Source organism: Rosa chinensis, chromosome 2 (genome assembly GCF_002994745.2).
Source record: "Rosa chinensis cultivar Old Blush chromosome 2, RchiOBHm-V2, whole genome shotgun sequence".
NCBI classification, from domain to species: Eukaryota; Viridiplantae; Streptophyta; class Magnoliopsida; order Rosales; family Rosaceae; genus Rosa; species Rosa chinensis.
Window position 1 is genome coordinate 80,929,594 of NC_037089.1, and position 16,607 is coordinate 80,946,200.

The 16,607-nt window shown below is 38.4% G+C and overlaps 3 protein-coding genes and 1 pseudogene across 5 annotated transcripts; 1 reads left to right on the forward strand and 3 right to left on the reverse strand.

Annotated features, from left to right (window-relative positions):
* Window positions 1–390: 390 nt before the first annotated feature.
* On the reverse strand, window positions 391–1,599 carry LOC112185154. Its single transcript, XM_024323362.1, has 4 exons — window positions 1,422–1,599; window positions 1,049–1,306; window positions 810–1,001; window positions 391–689 (listed from the first exon to the last, which is right to left on the reverse strand). Exons 1-4 carry the CDS (start codon window positions 1,597–1,599, stop codon window positions 391–393), a joined length of 927 nt encoding a protein of 308 aa, XP_024179130.1.
* A 2,073-nt stretch (window positions 1,600–3,672) lies between these two features.
* Window positions 3,673–4,938, reverse strand: LOC112185156. The gene has a single exon (XM_024323363.1). It carries the CDS (start codon window positions 4,936–4,938, stop codon window positions 3,673–3,675), a length of 1,266 nt encoding a protein of 421 aa, XP_024179131.1.
* A 2,324-nt stretch (window positions 4,939–7,262) lies between these two features.
* On the forward strand, window positions 7,263–8,292 carry LOC112185157 (annotated as a pseudogene).
* Window positions 8,293–10,756: 2,464 nt separating this feature from the next.
* Window positions 10,757–14,108, reverse strand: LOC112188972. Of its 3 annotated transcripts, XM_024328213.2 has the most exons (9): window positions 13,183–14,106; window positions 12,995–13,040; window positions 12,801–12,896; window positions 12,583–12,702; window positions 12,340–12,438; window positions 11,776–11,835; window positions 11,586–11,680; window positions 11,223–11,265; window positions 10,901–11,041 (listed from the first exon to the last, which is right to left on the reverse strand). In XM_024328213.2, the coding sequence occupies exons 1-8, from the start codon at window positions 13,992–13,994 to the stop codon at window positions 11,247–11,249; spliced, it is 1,347 nt and encodes a 448-aa protein (XP_024183981.1). In that variant the 5' UTR covers window positions 13,995–14,106; the 3' UTR covers window positions 10,901–11,041; window positions 11,223–11,246. The 3 variants fall into 3 exon arrangements, with proteins under 3 accessions (XP_040370952.1, XP_024183980.1, XP_024183981.1); XM_040515018.1 differs by lacking the exon at window positions 11,223–11,265 and having other exon boundaries at window positions 10,757–11,041; window positions 12,995–13,028; window positions 13,183–14,108; XM_024328212.2 differs by lacking the exon at window positions 11,223–11,265 and having other exon boundaries at window positions 10,757–11,041.
* Window positions 14,109–16,607: the final 2,499 nt, after the last annotated feature.

The following is a 16,607-nucleotide window of genomic DNA, read 5'->3' on the forward strand; positions in this document are numbered from 1 at the left end:
ACAATGTAAACATGCAACTAATCAGTAATAGAAAACAAGAGTAACAGATTCACCCCAAGCACCATATTAAGGTTTAGTGTAAAACTTTGATGAATGAAGCTGGATGAAATATGACCTACATTAGCAAAGGGAACATAATGAAAAGCCTCCTTCTGCAAGAATTTTGTTATGATTTTAGGGATCACTTAAAAGTTAAAACAGACAATTAAAGAGACCATATCTCCAAAACGTAACCCTAGCATATACAAAAATTCCAAGCCATAAGAAACTTAGAGATCACGACCAGACATGAAACACGGCCGGAATCGGCATAACAGAACATGGCACTAGTTAAATAACTTTTCGAATATGAATTTTGGGGTGCAATTTGTGCTTTATAAAGCAACCAAACTACCATGGAAGTGGTGTGAACCAAAGAGTTCGACTGAAAACATTGATTATGGTAGATGATGTATCCTGAGGCAAAGCAAGCAGTTTGATGTTCCTATCTATCAAGGAATGCACCCCAAAAGCACCATCACTACCAGCACCTTCATCATTGATAGCAAAAAAGATGCAGTTTTTTCCAAGTGTCTTGTCCTCGATGAACATACTACTTGCGTCGCTCAGAAACAACATTCGATCACCAAGGTCAACAACCTCCTCCCATGGTGGTCCACCATTAGTCTTATTGTAATCCAGCTTGAACACTTGGAATAATTTTTCATTCTTACTTTGATATCAAAGTAAGAATTGTCTGAATGAAATCATAAACAACTCATTGGCTGCCGAATCTTTCACTAGAAAAGGACCTCCCCGTCCTCAATAACAACGGAATGTGTTCTTGGAATGCACCCTATAACCATTGGCATGCGCAGGGAGGATGTCATATACCATTAGAAACGCCGAGGCTTGCTCCACAGTCGTTACAGCATACAATTTCCCATCAAGGATTTCTATATCTTTAATTAAACTTGAGCAAGTCTTTGGTCTCAATGAAGGTCCATGATGAATCAGTTGGCCTACAAAAAGCCAAAAGACCTCCATAACTAAGAACCAGCCACAATACATTCCTGCTTCATCGGCAGCCTTGTTGGTGGTGATGAGGCGACAACTTTCTTGAAGAAGGACAGTCTGCATCTGCTGTAGGGGGCCCGGCTTGTAATGATGGATTGTGATGGGATCATGACTCGGGCATGTGTTACTGGATTTAAAAAGAAGTTGACTGCCTTGGTCTTGTTATTGTAACGATGTTTAGCAGCTAGAATAAGCCACCCCTCAATGGACCCAAGATAATGTGGTGAAGAAGAAGAATAAGAAACAGCAACTGATGTGAAAAATTGTGGGTCTGTTATGAAGGAATATCCTTGCCGAAAGATGGGAGGACCTGAGCAGAAGCCATGGGAGTTGAGAAGCAGGAGGGCAAGTCTTGGTGGCTATACCACTATCAACAGCGGCTATCCAAAAAGGGCATACTTGGCGAAACACTCTGTAATCTGATATGTACAGGCAGTACAGCCGTTGTGCTAACGATTGCAAGATGTCATTTGGGAGTCCTTGCGACCACCTCTCCTCCTCCTCCTTCTTCTCTATATTTGACATTGACATTGACATCGACATCGTACTATGTGAGAGAGTTAGGCGATCGTACTATATATATGGTTGAATCTGAAAACCAAATGGTGCTTAAATAGAGCGCTATTCCATAATATTAAAGGAATAACCAAACTAGAAAACCTCTACTTTTGTGGCGTAATTTAGTGTTTAAAAGCATGCCTTAAATATGTTTAGTTAGGCTAACTAACCAACAGACCACGGCCCACCGACATGTTTGTGAATGATTATTTTGACATGTGTAAACTGCCTGCAAATAGTAAACACCAAAAATATGACTCGTCTAAATGGATAAATTTTTTTTTTTAAAATGGACCTAGGTAATCGGTAATTTTGCTATGTTAATATTATTGTAACAGTCGTGTGATCTGTGAATGAGGTTATTAATTTTGCTAGTAGATTTTTATGATCATTGATGGCTTCATATCGTTGAATTCCGAGTTGCAGCAGTAGCTGAAGTGCATGTAGGCTTGATGACAGTCTCAACACTTGGTTTTGACAAACTTTAATCATTGGAAACCACCATTGTTAAATCGTACAACGTAGTTGTTGTGCACACTTTGCAAGGTAAATGCGCATCTACAATATTATACAAAAACAAGAGTGACAAGCAGCAAAAACACATTCAGCCATTCAGGTTTGGTTTTTGATGAATGAAAGCTAAATGGGAAAGAACAATTGAAAGCAAAATAGATGCAGTTTTTTTTCAAGTGTCTTGTCACGATGAACATACTACTCGTCTGGCTCAGAAAGATTATTCGATCACCAAGGTCAGCAACCTCCTCCTACTGTGGCTCGGATTATTCTTCCGTCAAAAACATTTCAAAATCAAGAGTGATTCTTATATATGAAAAATTATATACGACTTCTTGGTTGCAAAATCTTTCACTAGGCAAGGCCCTTCCCACTTAGAATACCACTGACAAACGGCCAATATGGAGACATCATAAGAATGAAAGAAAGTAACTATGGTTACTATGGCATCGGCCAATATCGTAGCACCGGCACAGATATGATTTATATGATTTGACACGAGGAAGCAAAGCAGTAGTAAAATGGAGTCCATAACACGATGGGATATGTGGCAGTCTATGCACATACGGAATTTGCTTTTAAGTAAAGTCTTGCCGGCTGAATATAACCGGAAATCTCAATTTTAAGCCGAACTTCTCGATCATATATTGTAAAGCATAAGTACAAAGATAATACTGACGAGAGCAGACAAAGTAACTAGGCTACTTCTTGGTTATGAATTTTGGGTCAACTTGTGCTACTTTCACAAACTATTTGTTCGCAATTCATGAGTTGGAGGTGGATGAATAGAAACTTGTTCTTGCGGATCCCCATTGTTGAAAGGCATTCTTCACGGAAGTTAGATATCTTCTCTAAAAGGGTTACTTTGCCATAAATTTTGGTACCCCTATTTTTCAAAATTCATGGCTTCATATTGTTAACGATATATATGGAATGAATTTGGTGCCACTTGGCCTAATTTCTGAGTTGCAGCTAGCCAGTAGTGCAGTATCACCAGTCCGGTTTTGTTAAATGATAATTGCAAATTTGCAATAACCCATACCAGACATAACACACAACCCATTTAAGAGTACATGTGATATGTTTGGTGAAAACAAGATGACAAAGATCTAGATGAGTAGGATCCACCATTATTCACCTGGTTGCAGTTAGATTTTACGTTGCAGTTACTATGAACAAATTGACAATGTAATTTTACATTCATCTCAGCTATAGAAAACGAAGAAAAATAAGAGTACCCAGGCACATTAAGGTTTGGTGTAAAACATTGATATACATAGGGGAATACAATGATATTAGCTTCCTTTTCATTATTACCTCTACTAGAATTTTGTAATGATTTTAGAAATCCGACAAAAAAAAAAAATACAACCAATTAAAGAGACCCAGAAGTTCTAAAAACCAACACTAGCTAGAATAAATAAAAATGCCATGAAAAGGGATCGAAAGACATAACTCAAGGAATAACCATAGAGTTGAATGAAACCTAAAACAGTAAAAGAACACATAGGCTGGAACTGGTGTGCAACTTCTAAAGTAACCAAGCTAATATGGACATGGTGTGAACCAAAGAGTTTGACTGTTAGCACCGGATATGCTAGATGAATAATCCTCAGGAAGGCCAGATAGCTGTGTAATGCTGCTATCTTTCAAGGAATACACCCCAAATCCACCATCATATCCACGTTTACAAGTGAAAGCAAAATAGATGCAGTTTTTTCCAAGTGTCTTGTCATTGATGACATTAGTACTTTTGTCGCTCAGAAACAGTATCCGATCACCAAGGTCAGTAACCGGCTCCCACATTCTTCCATGCAGACGGTCAATCTTACCGTCGGTCTTGTACACTTTGAATCCTTCTTCTATATTCCTTTGACGAAGAACCATAAACAACTCCTTGGATGCAGACTCTTTCGCTAGGCAAGGGTATCCCCATTCTGAACCAGGAAGATACTGGTAAGGGATCCAGCAAATGCTAAGGTACCTATTAGCGCTACTGACATTGGCATCTTCAGGGGCCATGTCAAACACCATTAACATCTCGTTTCCGCTATTAGTAACAGCATATAATTTTCCATCAAATATTTCTATATCACTAAATCGGGGAGCGGTGTCGGGATCAATGAGGGTCCATGATGTATCATTCGGCCTACAAAAAGCCAAGATACCTGGATGAACAAGACCAGCCAAAAGACAGTCCTCCTTCTGCAGCCCTGTCGTTGGCTCTGGCGGTGAAGAGGCTACAATTTTGTTGAATAACATGGTTGAATTGCCGCTGAAGGAGGTTTTAAGGGTAGACTGCGATGGGAGCATCACTCGGACACGAGATACTGGATTCAAGAACAAGTTGACGACAGTAGTACTGTTATCATTCTCACATTGTTGATGAGCAGCTACGATCAGCCATGAACCAATTGACCCAAGACAAGTTATGGAAGCAGTAGGGATCGGCAGCGGACCATCAAATGACTCATCTTCTAGATTTGGGGGACCAGGAGGGTAATCGGCAATATTAATTGATGGGAAGAATTTGGGATCTCTTATACAGGAGTATTTGTCTTTGATGTAGAAAGCATGAAGACAATCATAAGACCTCCTGAACAAAAGCCATGGGAGTTGTGGAGCAGGAGGGCAAGTCTTGGTGGCGATGCCTTTATCAACCGCGGCTCGCCAATTAGGGCATACTTGGCGAAACAATTGGTAATCTGATATGCATAGCCTTTGTGGGATCAACTGCAAGATATGTTCTGGAAGTCCTTTCGACCACCTCTCCTCTTGTTCCTCCTCCTCCTTCATCATTGACATTGACATCGTACACAGCGATCTTGGTTAAGTAGCTAGGTTTCTATATATCGTATAACCTCTATATAAATAGACAACTGGGCTTTGTATGATAAAGCAGCCCAATCTCTAGGCCTGGTTCTCAAATTAAAAGATTAAAATGTGGCAAATGCAGATTATAATCTGAAAAGATATAATTGTCCAATAAATAAAAAATTCAAATAAATAATTATCCAATACTACTGGTTCATTCATCTGAGTAGATTTCTTTGCAAAAATGATTGATTTTTTTTTTTTAGTACTGAATTGAATAGAATGTTTGCTAATGTATAATACATTATTTAGAGAAAATTGTATATATTGTTTTCAGACAATTACTCCAAGAAATGCTATGTCAATTTCTTTTCAATTTCTTCAGGGCTAATTGCCTTTTTGGGTTTTCTTTGCAGCTCAAAACTTGAAGGAAGGCCACCAAGTTGCAGGCTCTCACACAAAGTATGTTGTTCACAGTGACTAATGAGTATATTTTGTCACTAATTGGTTTCATTCTTTCAATTTTGTAATTAGATGATTTCATATTGTGATTTAGCTGCTAACATTTGGACAATTTATATGAAGGCTAATGATTAGTTACGAAGTTCGTTCGAGGACAATGATGTACTGGAGCGTGCTATTGATGAAGAGAAAGTCTTCAGTAACGATGGCTGAAATTTTATAGGATCATGCCTTCCCTGACTTCATATAAATTGAGCTAGTAATTACTAAACAGTAAACAATAGAGCTATTATTTTTACTTCACCTATATACAAAAACAATGTCATTCTAACGTTTTCTTTCTGCTGTACATTTCAGAATGAACTAGTATATTGCAGAGTGAAAATAGCCAAATTTGTGCCAGAAGAAAGGTGGTTCTATTTAGCTTGCCCAAAATGCTTCAAGGAAATAAGGAAAAATCCACAGAGCCAACTACTAATCTGCGCAGAACATGATATGCAGCAACCTCTTTACAGGTAACGTACTAACTTTCATGCTGCTTGACTATGGTTATAACTACTTGATTGTTTGAAGTGCTGATTGAATAGTACTACTTTTCAAGGTACCATGGTCTTCTGCTTCTTGAGTTCTTATCCTCCTTTTGGTTTGAAATTCGATTGTGTTCTGCTGCTATCTGCTTCTATTTGATTTTTGATTTTTTTGTTGCTGGTGTCTTTGAAAAGGAACAACTTTTGTTAATAGCTTAAAAAGATACAGTTAATGTGGACAAGAGGTCCAGAGCAGAATAGAACAACGAATAACAGAGAAAAGCTAAGCTTATGTGAAATGCTTTTAGTGATTGAGATTTATGGTTAGAATTGTTAAGCTTATGGTTTTAGTGATAGGTTATGTCTGTTTTGTCCACTGCATAATTGTATGTTAATATGCTTTGTCCTCTGACCAGTTTCTGATCATTTTATATGCCCGTATGTACGTTCTTACATTATATGTAGTCTTACGTACATAAAGCGTGAGAGTGACAGTGAGGTGTCAAAACGGAGTTCAGAGTGCTTTTGAGGTTCAAAAAAATGCCCGATTTTGGTTCAAACAGGGGAATGTGTTATTTACGTACCTTCAGTTTTGGTTTGGATTGCATGTAAGTTGGAGAAGTTGGGTTTATGTGGAGTAGTGCAGGCTTCTATGGTTCTTACTGTTTTAAGTCTTAGCTAATTGTTTTAATATTGAGACCAGATTTGAAGTAATCTTTGTGTTTAAGACTTGGGGGTGGAGGTGGAGCTTTGCCTCTGATTTATAAGAAGTTAAGAACCCAACTTCTAGGCAGGACTATGGACTGGTGGAATGTGAACATATTGATGTCTAGAGAAACTTTTTCCTTCAGCTAATGGACAACGTTTGGTTTCTTTTCGAGCTCATGAGGTGGATGATTTTTCTGGTGTGGGTGGCTGGAATGATATTGGCATTAAATTTGATCTGATTATGTTATTTTAGATTTGAGTAAGGTTAGGGATGGTCTAATTTGACAAAATGTGACAGCAAGAATATCATTCCTTTTGATCTTATTTCTAGATATTCAGGTAAAATAAAGGCACGTAGGTACATTACAAGAAAACATCAGATATATATGCATGTGAATGCATTGAATTGAAGATGCAATGAGAAGCTCAGATAAATCTGCCTAGCTATATGCATAGGTCAGAATAGCTAAATGGTAAAACAAGAAAAGCATGTTGAATGTAAATGTTGTAGTGAGCAGCCAACATTATCACCGTCCATGCTTTAGTTTTACCTCCAATATTTGATTTACGAAAAAAAAAAAAAAAAAAAAAGGTGCTGAGAAAGATAGCAAGTTTGGTGAGAAAATGCAGGTCCACTACCAATTTTTGGCTTCTGCATCTTTTGTGAATATTAGTGTACTTTACTGTATTAGATGGTTTTAAACCCCAATATTCCAGATCTTGAAATTGCATGTACCAGCTTCAGTTACTGAACCTAATGCCGACTATAGTGCTAAGCAATATCCTTTTCACTAGACTGAGTTTATAAATGAGTAGAGGAGAAGGAGTTTTTTTGTCTAATTACTAAGAATATAGGGTTTCTGCACAGCTCCTGAAGATAATATGGATATAGCAGGTACAACTGTGGTTTGGAATCATTGGAACAGTTTGGCACAGAAATCCTAGCTGGAGTGAACCCTGTCAACGTTAGTCATGTCCAAGTAATTTCGACATAACTTGCGTGATCTTTTAGCACTTATATTGGACTGAAAATGAATATGAGTTGGAAGAGTGTCGAATTTATTTTCCTCCCTTCTTTAAGAGCCAAAAGTAGCATTACGAACATTTGATTGTAAATGCAGGAATTTCCACGAACAAGCATGCAAGATCCAAAAAAGTTTATGGTGATCAGACCAGTAAAATAACAGAACAAAACACACCAAGAATAACTTGGATGCACTGACAATAGAGGAGGTAATATCTTCAATTAATTTCCTTCAAAAGATATTTCATAGGATGCGCAGTCACCTATAAATTAGCTTACACTGAATCATACCATTAATAATGATGAATTTTGTTGCACAGGCACTCACCTATATTAGACCATCGGAATGCATTGATGCCATACTTACGGCATATAAATTCAAATACCTCCTCAAAGATATATGCTAGCAAGACACTGCTTTTCTTGAAAAAGTGATGCAACTTTTAGCCATTGGTGATTGAAGTCATTGAACTATGCTTGCCTCATCCTGATGGAGATCAACTCAATCACATTAGCAGCGTGTTCACACCAGCTGAAAGAGACGTGGAAAGCTCCATATGACAGCTGGCCAAAGCTTACGCTGTCGTAAATGATTCTGGAGTTCATCAACTTATCAGTCACTGGTATTAAATTGAAGGACCAAGAGAATCAAAGTTAAAAGTCTGAACTGAACTAAGAATAAAGGGCAGAATAAAGCATTGTTCATGTAAAATTTATGAATGTATATTTTGCGGAGTCAGCAAGTTTGTTACTTTTTTTTTTTTTTTTTTTCTCTTTGGGTAAGTTTAAATGTTGAAGAAGCCTAATGGTAAGAAACTATATGCAGCCATTAGACAGACAAGCATCTCTTTCTATATGGAATTGATTTGGAGTCTGAGAATATTCAGTTGGACAAAAACCTCTTCATCTCCATATTAAATTGGCAGACTTTAATCTTGCAAGTTACATCAGGCCTGGTACTAATTTTCTTTGCTTTTGATAAGTTAGGTTTTTATTCCACTTTTGATTAGTTGATGTCAGATATTTGACAATATTTTGGTTCAAGCATATCAGAGTTTGCACGGTTTGGTGGTGAGTTCTTTTATATAGTGCCTGAGGTACTTGCTGGGGCTGATGTTGAGTGCAGGGGTAATTCTTTACATTCCTCTTAAATATATTTGGTGTGGCTAAAGCTCTGCTTAATTTTTTGTTTTTTTTCTTCAATAATGGGCGTTTTGTTTCAAAGGTTGCTCAAGGATCCAACTCGGAGGATTATCCATTAATCAGAAACACAGACTCAGAAGATGAAGAGAGTGATTTTTCCGAAAATGAGGTATGCAAATATAAAGAGAGAAAATAAGCTTAAAAAAGTAATGATATGGATTATTTTTCTATGTCTTTAATCTCTATTAATTTCAAAGTTTTTGTGATTTGAAGAATGCAATTGGTATCAGGATCAGAAGCATATTGGTTATGATCTTAAAGGGAAAAAAGATTGGTGGAAAAATTGGAGAAATTGCAATCATTTCTTGCCAGCGCTGATGGTTCCAAAAATTGGTGGGTTTTACATAGGCCTTATGCTACGGAGGCTGATGTCTGGATCATAGGTGTGATTGCATACATTCTGTTGTGTAACAGCCATCTATTTTGGCCTTCAACTGAGTTTGGCATTGTATTAGGTAACATGCATTCCCCGACATTTGAAATGATGTGTTATGAATATGTAATTTTGAAATCTGGCTAAAGTACCAGATTCTAAATCTGGCTAAAGTACCAGGTTTTGCATCATGTAAAACAATGTTTAATGTATATGTATAACACAGTTATATATTGTACCTAATGTTTATAAATTCAATACTGTTGAATTGAATAATCTCGATATACCTGCAGCATCGCGCGGGCTATCTTGCTAGTAAAATGAAGAGCTGAGACCATTGAAAACCAAGGAAGGTGCAATTCTTCTGTAACAAATTCGCTGCAATCCAATCATCCCATCCAGTATAAAGGCTCTAGCCATAGTGACAGGCATACCAATCTCATTCCATGTAGTAGAAGCTTTAGGACAGATTTTTAAATAAGTGAAAAAGAGTTTCAGACTCACCAGGGCAGTGAATACAATTTGGGTCATTAGTAAGATGTCTATGAGCACGATGCGCATTGGTAAGCAGCCTCTTCTTGACCAGTAACCAAGTGAAAATCTTCAATTTTGGATGTATATTTAAGCTCCAGATACACTTCCATATACCATCACCAGGTTGATCGATAATCATCACCAATGCTGTTAAAAGCACTCTTCACAGTAAATTTTCCATCAGATGTGTTCTTCCATATAATTTTATCTTATCGGGCTCACCACCAAAGTTATCAATAGGAATACACATGATTTTAGCAGCAATTTCAGGAGGCAAGCAAGCAAAAAGCATGGTAATAAGTATTTTAGGCTTTTTGAGTTGACTGCAGACAAGAAATGGATTCAGCTATGAAGAAGCTTTTTGTGTTTTTGCTGGTGGAATACCATGGTGGATTACAATTGTACTGGGGTATTGCAGCTGATGGCTTTGTCCTAATCCGACTAATCTCTGATGAAGTAGTTGAGGATATTATTATGACATTGCATTGTAATTTCAGTACCGTGTGGTATTCAGGATGCTAGGACTCCTGACTTCAGTATCGGTAGTTTGATCGGTTTTGAGTAGATTATGTACATTTGAACTTGTTTATATTTTGAAGGTTATCCCAATATCTCGTTCATGGCCTTGCGTTTTTTCCTCTGGTTTTTAAGTTTGGTAGTCCTTGGGGTTTGGCTTTATCAGTGCAGCATTTTCTTTTCAAGAATGTGAGTGGAGAATGCAAGTCAGATTTGTCATACGAAATCTGTTCCTCTTTTTTCTTTCTTGCTGAAAAAGAAACAGCTATCTCTATCAGTCTTAGGGGTTTCGTTGTATCAGTGCAGCATTTTCTTTTCAAGAATATCATTGGAGAATGCAAGTCAAATTCGCCATACAAATTCTGTTCCTTTTGGTTTTTCCTTCTTGCTGAAAAAGAAACAGCTATCTATCTGCTTCTCTCCTTTCATGCTTGATTATATCCATAACCTTTCAAAGAATCAAATTAATGGAACCAAAAATTGCAACGTAACTGGTTGCTGCTATGCTTCATTCATGTACATGGATCAGAAAGAAACCAATTTGGCAACAAAATAGAAGGGATCAATTATTCATAACGGGGGAATAAACATGGCTGTGACAAACAAATAAGGCAAGTTTCTTGTCTTCTTCAAGCTTCACTTTGATAAGAGTAGGAGCTCATATCATCATTCCATGACAAGCAGCACTTGATCTTCTTATGTTGAGGGATATGGAACTTTGGGTCTTTGGGTATAGTTGGATGCTTCATTGACCTGAAACACAATCAAACACGAAAGCATAAGAAACCTTCACCGCATCAAGTTATTACGCGATAACCTGACATGCTCTTAGTATATCAATGTTATTAATAGGATATGCAGCATATATTATAGTACTAATTCTTCCTCTTTCTTGAAAGTTAAAAACAAGACATAAGCAATTTATGTAACCCACTTTGTGTTAAGATGGATCCCAAAACTATCTGCACTCTCTTTTTCTGCATATTTAGAAAGTGCAATAATATCATCAGCATCATTCTAACCCAAGGCTATAATCCATAATCACTACAAAGAAAAAACAAATGCAGCAAAATTGCAAAAATCATGTTCTTTTAAAACTACTTGCAGAGAAACCGCACAAAAGCAAGGGAATTTTCTTAAGTCAGTACTCAGATCTTTCTTCAGAAATTAAAGGATTTGGAACACACCATCATTTTCATCCAATATGAGAATATCACCCAACCATATAGTTCTAGGCATGTAAGAAACTTGAAGAAAAGGGGTCTATTACTGTACAACCAGATGAGTTAGATTTTACCTTCTGGGAATGAAAGGCCTGTCAAAGTAGGGCATTGGCTGTGCTTTTGGAACAAGCTCCTTTCTCAGCCTTCTTACTTCTTCCTCTTCTGCCAACTGCAAGTCAAAATAACAAAATGAATACTCAGCTGAAGAAAAACTACAATGATGTAAGCTCATCAAGTACACATTACTCTTGAAATTTGGGTTACCTTCTGCAGTCTCTCTCTTTCCATCTTGTATTGCTCAAACAGGCTCAGCTTCTCTGCCACCTGAATTCAAATAGGCAACTCATTTTTTAGTCTAAGAGCTGAAAAGTTGTACCCTCATACCATGGACAAACGACCACTAAAGTTTTGTTCCATTAACAAAGTGCAAGTCATGCTGTGATAGTGTATATATCTACAAAATGAAATTATAGGCTGTGAACGGAATGTACTAACAAAAACATGTAAACTGTACACCTTTGTTATCTCACAGTCAGTTTATAGGATGTGATATTCGTGTCAGCATGCTGGCACAAAGGTTTGTTGTACAAAAGCTTACTCATTCACATGTTAGGATGCTGGAAAAAAAGTTTACTCAATATAAGCTATGCATGATCTTTTTATTTTATTTTTTTAAGAAGGTTCCTGAGTAGTGCACCAACCCAAAGACAGATTTTGACAACTTCACTAATAAGAAAGATATCTTCTATTCTTATGTATATCTAGTTTATATGCACAACTAAGCTTGAGAGTAACTGAAACGATGAGAACATGATTTATAAAAGGCACCTGATGGTCAAACTCAGCACGCTCTACTGCCCGCATGTCAGTGTGGAGCTTCAGGTCTGTTGGTCTTGTGCTCTCTTTTACAGGAGGTTTTATTAAGCACTGAGATGAAAAACACCAAAGATATACATACAAGTCAGCAAATCAATATTGTCTGTCTAGCAATAGCAATGACAATAGTGTCCATGTGATGAATTTCTAGCCACTATGCAACAGGAAATAAAATCAAGCAAATCAAGAGTTAACCTCTGGTTCATCTGTTGTCCATGGCAGGCCCTGAGCAATCGGTATCCGCTGCCTCTCCTCCTGTATCATCATCTCCTGTACCTTCTTCATGAACTCTTCTCCCTTCATTCTCCCCCTTTCCTGCAGTCATAATTCAACTTCCAAAGTTAACACCAATACCAAAGCAAGTCTATAAACTTTGTCCACTTTTCAACACCATTCATTTTCACTACATTTACCTCTGTCCTGAGCTTGAATGGTTTAAGGCTAGTTGCTCTGAGCTGCTGCTTCTTTTTCCATCTACTTCCTCCAATCGTGCCAGACGACTCCGAGCTCTGAAATCCAAAACAACAATTCAACAGTCCATTAGTCCATCACTTGGCAAACAATCTCACTCTCCATATAATCTCGAAAACAGTAACAAACATCTTACATTTCTTCGGCTTCTCCTCCCCCCATTCGATGTCCTGTTCGAAATGCTACATCAATCAACACAGCAAAAACAAACAAATTCAGACATTGTAATGAATCCATAAACCCTAGTGCTAATCATAAACCCTACATTGCAATTTTAGCCCAGTGAGGCAATTCAACAAACACGTAGTGTTCATAAAATTTTACCTTCCATCCCAAGACGACGACAACGACGGCCGGCGATCCAGCCCGAGATTCTCCGACGTCAGAAACAAATCCGACCGGCAAAACGACGACGACGACGACTCATGGGCCTCCGGCGGTTGCAGCCCAGGCAAGGCCCACTTCGTAGCCTTCTTACCACTCTCTTCTTCCTCTGCTTCGTCTCCTTCCTTGGGAATCGTGAGCAGCTTCTCAAACGCCTGAACCAAGTGCATCACCTTCCCACGCGCCGGCACGCTCTTCCTCGCCTCCTCCAACAGCCTCGCCCTCCTCCTCTTAATCGTACCCGTTTCGTCAGTCGGGTCGGGCTCGCCCGGGTCGCGATCGTCGAAGTCCTGGTCCTGAATCAGCAAGGCCTCCTCGAGTTCCCGATCATCAGCCCCGTCGGACTCCTTCGACCCGTTTTCGGGTTCGGGTCGGGTCTTGAAGAACTCCTCCTGAGAAGCCCTCAGATTCTCGTAAGCCACACACAGACACTTCTTCTTCGAATCGCCGCCTTTCTCTTTGCATTTGCTGCACTCGGTGTTCGAATTCGAATTCGGATTCGGATTCTCCTCCTTCTTCCCTCTCTTCTTCGCCACCACGAATTTCCTCTCCCGGATCTTCTTCCGGGGCGACTGGAAAACCGGGTTCGGGTTCTTGGAACCCGATTTCTGGGACTTGGCCGATTTCGGGCCGGGAGAGACGTTGGGGTTCAGATTCTCGGAGTATCTGGAGTTTTCTTGCTTCTTGGATCGGGAGCCGTGTTGGTCTCTGATCGGAGTCACCGCTCCGGCGCTCTTGCCGACCGAGTCCATCGGAAAGTGACCGCAATTGGGTTTTGATTAAGAAATTGGGTTTTTAAGATTTGGGTGTTTTGGGATCAGAGAAAATAATTGAATGAGGGAATTGAAAGAGAGAGAAGGAGAGAAAAAGGGAACGTTCGAGCTATGGACGCTCTTTCGTCTAACGGCTAGTTTTTTGGGGGGTTACCTGTGGACCGTCGGATGAGGGTTTCAAAAATTCTGTGGATGTTTTAGCCGTCGGATTGACTGGTTAAGAGAGATGGTCATTTTAGCAACCGTTATAGCCGAATCAGGATAGTCGTGTTACGGAAATGCCCCTGTGGTTTCACTTGTATACTGATTAAAGACTAATTTGGGCTGTTAATTGTTGCCCACATCTAGTTGGGCTGGTTGGCTGGTTATTGAGATTTTGTTTTTTATTTTGTTACAGTGATAGTTTTTTTTTTGTTCTTTTTCAAATGCTTATGAAAGTGATTAGGGCTTAAAAGGTATCATTTAACATTTTAACAAACCTTATATTATCACTTTTAAATTGAATATTAAGTTTGATGAAGCGGTACAAATTATGAAAAAAGTAAGTTGTACATTGAAAAATGAGAGCATCGATCGCTTCTTTCTTGATCGATATCCCTTTGTTGTTATAGAGGTGTCTCGGCGCTTTGTATGTTGCCCATAGATACATCGTATATGTACTCTCATTGATGCAAACTTTTTATATGGAAAAGTTTTTGAGGTAATCTATCAATTGTATCCCTAATAACCCTCTTAGCTATAGGGTCGAAAGGTTGTTTAGGCTTTTCGAGCACCTATTTTCATTGATTAATCAATTGGACTTCACCTTACAAAAAGAAGAGGCATCCAATAAGTTTGATCATTTTCATAGATCCGTCATATTTCGAGGGGTAAATGCCAGATACGTCATCAGCAGTACGATTAAGATTCTGACTATTCAATTGGAGTATAAGACTATTTATAATATCTTGTCAAGATTTCTGACACCCCTACTACAGTATTTGAGATTCATGGCTTCGTATTGTTGAGGAGCAAGATGGAATGAATTAGGTGCCGTGCTACCAACTTGGCCTGTTTCTTAGTTGCAGCAATAAGCTGAAGCATGTAGTGCAGTATCAGTGTATCACCACTCTGATTTTCACAAACTTAGGATCCACCAGTATTCCCCTAGTTGCAGTTAGATTTTCGATGTAGTTATTATGCACAATTCAACAACATAAACATGCCTGTCAGCAATAGAAAACGATAGATCGAATCCTCACACATTAAGGCGTGTAAAACGTTCATGAATGAATAAAAGCTGAATGAAATAGAAAAATACACGAGCAGAGTAACCTCTGCTAGAATTTTGTAGTGATTTTAGGGATTCTACAAAAAAAACACAATCAAAGAAACCGGAAGCTCCAGATACCAACACTAGCTAGCATAAACAAAACTGCAATGAATATGGCTCAAATGACATATAAAACTCAAAGAGACCATAGACTTGAAATAACCAAAAACAGTGTAACACATAGGCTGGAACTGGCAAAGTAACTGTAAGCTTTTCGGATGGATTCAGGGTGCAATCAGTTCAACTTCTAAAGGAATAGAGCTACTGAAAATACAAGGACAAAATGTGTTTTTCTGGAAAATGGGGATTGCAGTGCACGGATCAATCCTTACTGGGCAGCAGAAACCAAAATAGCAAACTGAATACAGATTTTGGTAACGCAGTCAAAACCTCAAATATGAGATTAAAAACACTGCGGGGCTCTTACTCTTGAGAGCCCAAAATAAGAATCATCTTATTAAAAAGGATATGTTCTTTTACAAACTTGAATAGCACTCGCTTGGCTACAATGTTTAGACAAAAGCTAACACAAAGTTTGTCTATCTTCTTGAACTCCTTCACTTGAACGATCACACGATCTTGCTCTTCTTTCTTCACAGTCTCTCTACTGATCTCAAGAGAGTTTTTATGCATATGAGAACATAATCAATAACACTTATACATGGACCAAGTGTATTGACTCTTTGTGAAGACTCAAACTCAACCAAACATGCAAGACTCTATCAATATTCTTGTGTCTCTAGAAGCAGAGTAGACCGTGTCTTTTTCCTGCTTATATGATAGCCTTGCAGCAACTACATAATCATGCAAAGATTCTACCCTAATATCCATTTAATTAGAAAAGAAACTTCCCATATATGAACTCCAACAAATCTTCAAGAAAATCAATTAGGAATAGACACTTCCTAAAAACCCTAGGACATCATCACCATGATTTTAACAATCAGAAGAATCTTTTAAAAAACGTAAATACATAAAATCCAAACCCTACTTTCCAAAAACAGACTCCACATGAAACTGACTACAGACTCGGGGATTGCAACACATGTTTCAATCCCATGCTTATGCAAATGCATTTACCTTATTCTCCAGGATCAGTAAAGAGACATAGTTTTGTATGGGAATGCCAATACGAATGTACAAAAATTGTACCTACAGCTACCACGGATGGGGTGTGAGCCAAAGAGTTCGAGCGCTTGGAGACGACTGACGAGGAATCCTTGGGCAAGTTAACCCCTTTGAAGCTCAGATCCGTCAAGGAATACACCCAAAAACCCTCT